This window comes from Raphanus sativus, chromosome 1 (genome assembly GCF_000801105.2).
Source record: "Raphanus sativus cultivar WK10039 chromosome 1, ASM80110v3, whole genome shotgun sequence".
NCBI lineage: Eukaryota > Viridiplantae > Streptophyta > Magnoliopsida > Brassicales > Brassicaceae > Raphanus > Raphanus sativus.
This window is the reverse complement of record NC_079511.1, coordinates 19,313,225-19,318,781: the sequence shown is the minus strand read 5'-3', so window position 1 is coordinate 19,318,781 and position 5,557 is coordinate 19,313,225. Positions and strand designations below refer to the sequence as shown.

The window sequence follows — 5,557 nt, the reverse complement described above, 5'->3', positions numbered from 1 at the left end:
AAGGGTTGATCCAAGAACTCGAATTCTAATGCAAAAGACGACCAGCTCTCACTGTGAGTCGAACCTATTGACTAAGTCCAATGTTTCAGTTATCACATGTTAACACGGATCTAGTGTCAATTGATGTTATGGTTTAAGCGTCGATCGACACTGCCATAGGCAAGCATTAATGCCCTAATCAATATGTTCACTAGGTTAAATAAATCAGCCTTGAATGCGCCTAACAACCTAGCTCAGCATAATTATATTCATGTAATAGACCATGCTCTCGTGTGCACCTAACTATCATATGGTCGTGTTTTTAGTTAGCTGCTCTACAATCAAACAATAAGAACAATTATGTGAAGAATATAATCAATCACCCTAGCAGTTCATTATTTCAAAAGAACATCAAAACCCTTGAATTGCCCTAAACCCAGTAGGTAGATGTATTCAGACATGATATTTGTCACAGAAATTATAGATTAATAGAAGAATATATACAAATTATAAAACTAAACCGTTGGAGTTCCAAATGGACTCTGAAGAAGTTCCTTTTTTCTCTCATAACCTAAGAATCAGCCAAGGGCATTCTGTCAATTTGTGGTGGCTTCTGGGCACAATTCAGTCTTGAAATACACTTGACCCGCGTTCTGACATCACAGTCGATAGATGGCAAGAGTTTGTCGTCGATCGATCGATACTCCTTCATCTCCGCAACAGCTTCCTCTCTCGAGACAGATATACCACTCTTCTGTAAAATGTGCATAACTTTAGATCTAACCGTTGGATTAACCTAAACCGGGTGGCATTGGAAAGTTAACTCAAAGCTCTATCTTGTGTCATAAGATCAGCTCAATCTCAACATTTCAAGGCCTCTATCCATACCTAAATTTCTAATGAAACTCTATTATCATCAAAGTTTTCCAAAACATACATGAACCTGAAAACACTCTAAAACATATTCTAAACCCATAAAATAGACTCTAAAATAATTATATATCATGGTCTAAATGTGGTAAATTTCATGGCATACTAGCCAGAAAAACTCTTCCTATAATCAGAAGCATATTTGAACTATTGCCCATCTCTAAAACCTGAAATTTAATAGGAACAATGAAATTCTCAATTCCCCAGTTTTACATTGTTGATGATCTTCTGTGGAGAATTCTGCAAAGGTCAGAGTAATTTTAGGAGTTTTTGTAGCGATATCTGACTTCTCAGTAAATATTTTAAAATATATAAAAAAACTTTAAAACATAATATATATCATGGTGAAAAACCAATAAAACCATGATGTATCAATTATAAACAATTTTATTTTTGTCAAGACAATCAAATATCTTCAAAATCAAAAAAAAAAAAATCTTGAAATTTCTTATATATTTTAGGTTTTAGGAAATAAAGTAACTAAAACTAGGGAGCTATTTTAATGTTTTTTGAAAATTTAACATTGAAATATACATATTTGTTTTTTATTTAAGATAATAAATAATTTTGATATTTAAAACTTAAAAGTTTTATTACATAATTTAAGATTATCCACAATTTAGTTACTTTTATTTCTAAAATATAAAATAAAATTAGAATTTTTAAAGTTTTTTTGTTAATTTCAGAAACTTTTTTTATTTGAAATTTATTAATATTTTGACACAGTTTAGGTATTAAAATAGGCAAATTTTAAATATTTATGTATTTAAAATTTGAAAAATAAGTATTTAAGGTATTAAACAGAGTAGCGGAAAGTTTAGGTAAAAAAAAAACTTAACAAAACTTAGTTGGAGTAATTTAACAAAAGAATTCAAGAAAAAATGAAAAACTTAATATGTATTATATAAAAAAGAAACTATAATTTGGATGTAAAGAAAAAGAAATAATTAATAATTTTCTTCACAAAACATTATCTTCAGACACTAAAGAAATAACAATTGGGAGACGTGGACGCACTGTAAGCCCGTCAACAGATTTCCTCGATACTCTTAATCTCTTTACTATCACACCACAACACTTCACTGATCCTTTCTTTCATCTTCAGACGCTGCAAGCAGCACACCACACAAAATACAAAATGGCTCAAACCATGCTGCTTACTTCAGGCGTCTCTGCAAACACTTTTTTAAGGAACAAGAACCCTCTCGCTCAGCCCAAGGTTCACCATCTCTTCCTCTCGGGAAACTCTCATGTTATTCTACCATCTCGAAGACCATCATTAGTTCCTCTCGCCATCTTCAAACCCAAAACCAAAGCTGCTCCCAAAAAGGTTTTCAGAGACCATTTTTACTTGCAATACAAGAAACGTCTCTCGTGTCATGTTGAGATTTTTTTAATAACATTTTAGGTTGAGAAGGTGAAGCCAAAGGTTGAAGACGGTATTTTCGGAACATCTGGTGGGATAGGTTTCACGAAGCAGAACGAGCTCTTTGTGGGTCGTGTTGCTATGATCGGTTTCGCTGTAAGTCCACTCTTTCTATATGAGATGCATATACTTTCGTTACAAGAAGAAGCCTTGATATGGATGTTGATTTTTGTGAATAGGCATCGTTGCTGGGTGAGGCGTTGACAGGGAAAGGTATATTAGCACAGTTGAATCTGGAGACAGGGATACCGATTTACGAAGCAGAGCCATTGCTTCTCTTCTTCATATTGTTCACTCTGTTGGGTGCTATCGGAGCTCTTGGGGACAGAGGAAAATTCGTCGACGATCCTCCCACCGGACTTGAGAAAGCCGTCATTCCTCCCGGCAAAGGCGTCCGATCTGCCCTCGGTCTTAAAGAACAAGGTCTTTCTTCTCAAGATTCCCTTTGTTTCAAATGACATTGGTCTGAACAACTAGTGTGTAAAATATAGCTGAATCGGTCTATCTAGTTGTAGTAGAGAGCATTAGTGCTATGCTCAAAATTAGATTAGTACTAAGTCTAATTTACTTTTACCAAAAAAAAAGGGTCTAATTTACCAAGGATAAACTAAAGCATAAATATCCGAAATTGGTGTTTGAATCAGGTATAGTGTTTGAATTTACGTTTATGTCGATTTATCTATACACTTAGATACAAATATGATATTACTGAGAGTTGTGAGGTCTAATCTATAAAAGTTTGTTGTTTAATTGCGTGAAGGTCCATTGTTTGGGTTCACGAAGGCAAACGAGTTGTTCGTAGGAAGATTGGCACAGTTGGGAATAGCATTTTCATTGATAGGAGAGATTATAACCGGGAAAGGAGCATTGGCTCAACTCAACATTGAGACTGGTATTCCAATTCAAGATATCGAACCCCTCGTCCTCTTAAACGTTGCTTTCTTCTTCTTTGCAGCCATTAATCCTGGTAATGGAAAGTTCATTACTGATGATGGTGAAGAAAGCTAAACTATTTATGTACTTAAAATTTGTAGTTTGTGAGCCCTCTTCATGTTGAGACAAAATGAAATGGGCAGCTTAAACTGTTGTAATTCTTAAATCCTCTTGTTTTAACTTGAGTTTTCAGATTACGTGGGTGATTGGTTGGGCTTTATCTCATTACTTTAGTTTTATTTATTTTTAAATCATCAAATTTTACCAATCATGTTGTAGTTTAAATTTTAGTAGTTAAAGCCTATATCAAGTTTCTATAATTTTTTACCAATCGTGTTTTAGCTTTAATTTTAAGGCTACAGCAAAAAAAAGTTAAAGAAATTTTTTTTCTTATATGTTTTAAGTATAAAACCTAAAGGCTAAAGCTCTTTTTAATAGACTGTAGAATCTATAAAATAAAACAAACAATCTATTATATAAAATAAATTATTTAATCATAATTAAGCTATCTTTAAATGTTTAATTTAATTTTGGGTGTTTTTAAATTGATTGAAATATTTTAAATAACATTGTTATTATTTACCTATCACAATTTAAATAATAGTAAACTTTGATAATTTATAAAATAAATTAATATAATTATTTAATTGATAAAAATTAATTATTTTATATATACATTACATATTTCACATATTTTTTTAAAAGGTCTACAGTGCATAACTTACGGCTACAACAAATTTAATTACAGCAAAAGTCTGCAAAAAAATCTACAGTAACAATTGTACATCTAGGCCAATTTATCTAAAGCTAAATTTGTATAGCTAAATTTTTAAAACCACAGCCGAACCAATCATCACCTATATATAGCTTCATAAATGATTTGAATGATTGATATCTTTTAGCATCTCTCAACAGATATAAAGTTCGTGAATTTGGTGAATAATAACATGAATAAGTTAATACATGGTGACCTTATTTGATTATAGTTTACCAAATGAAAAAAAAACTTATTTGATTACAAAAGAGTGTAAAAAATCTCTTTCATACATTTCATTTATTAATGTTTTTATTAGAAACAAATGCCAGAAATTGAAAGTTTATTTAACTAGTATATAAAAGAGATGAGTGATATATCATAGTTTTTACCACCTTTTGACAATGATATGAATCATATTTAGAATTTACATTATATGTTTGGATTCATTTTGAAATTGTTTTTTGTTATACAGAAGAGTCTAGGTATGTTTTGGAATATTTTGAAATTATTTAACCAGCGTACTGCATTGTTAAGTCTAATACAACTCAAGAGTGTCGACTTTTCTCAAGCTGCAAAGACTAACTCATGCAAGGACGCAGAACGATGGTTGTGACTTGAAGAAAACAGAGCCATACCAGAGGAAGGAGAGAAGTGTTTGCGTTGTAGAAAAAAGAAAGAAACAGGAGCACACACACAACTTTAACCAGTTCGCGCCCGTTAACGAGGGTCACTACGTCTGGCGGAGACTATGCTCGGAATCCACTAGAATCAGTGACTACAACAAGGAGCTACAAGTGACCCGCCTAATACCCTTCACTAGTACTTAGACTCACTCTGTAACACTCCATGTATCTTGAGAAAACGATTGTATACAGTTTGTGCTAATAACAATCTTTTCTCTATCACTCTCTAAATCGCTCTTTCTCTTAACTCTCTCTCTCGATACCTCAGTGCCTCTTTATATAGGCAAAGCATTAGGTTTACTCGTGCAGCTGCGCCTCCACGGTGACGTGTAGTGAACCGTTGCAGGCGCTCCTCGATCTTATCCTTATTGCAAGGACTCTTGCTTTGTTGACAATAAACGGACAAACCCTTGTACGTTGAGCGTAGCTGTCTCCACCTTAGCGTTTTGCCAAAAGCGTAACAACCAGTCAAGTGGTCCAACAAAGCAGACTTACTTTAGTCTTGATTTACTTCTACCGCCGTAAGTCTTGAGTCACCGTTTTTTTCACCTTTAGGATTTGAATTTGAACTTAGCTTGATCAGCACGTTAAACATCTCCACAAATCTCCACCTGTTTAACATGATGAAGAAGCTGCAAAGTTCAACTGATAACCTGCACAAGTAAACGAGAGAGAGAGAGTAGTAGCGACGATTCTAGTTTCTTGGATTCCAGTCTCGGATTCCCTGAGTTTTATTACTCAGCCTTGACTTGTAGCAAGTTAAGCGCGGCTTGAAACTTGCTTACAGCCAAGATCTTGGTGAAGATATCTGCCGGATTCTTCTCGGTAGAGATCTTTGATACTTCCACG

At 33.6% G+C, this 5,557-nt stretch overlaps 1 protein-coding gene across 1 annotated transcript; it reads left to right on the top strand.

Moving 5' to 3' along the window:
• Positions 1-1,958: 1,958 nt before the first annotated feature.
• LOC108839697 (photosystem II 22 kDa protein, chloroplastic) lies at positions 1,959-3,465 on the top strand. Its single transcript, XM_018612480.2, has 4 exons — positions 1,959-2,239; positions 2,318-2,431; positions 2,515-2,758; positions 3,096-3,465. The coding sequence occupies exons 1-4, from the start codon at positions 2,048-2,050 to the stop codon at positions 3,341-3,343; spliced, it is 798 nt and encodes a 265-aa protein (XP_018467982.1). The 5' UTR covers positions 1,959-2,047; the 3' UTR covers positions 3,344-3,465.
• Positions 3,466-5,557: the final 2,092 nt, after the last annotated feature.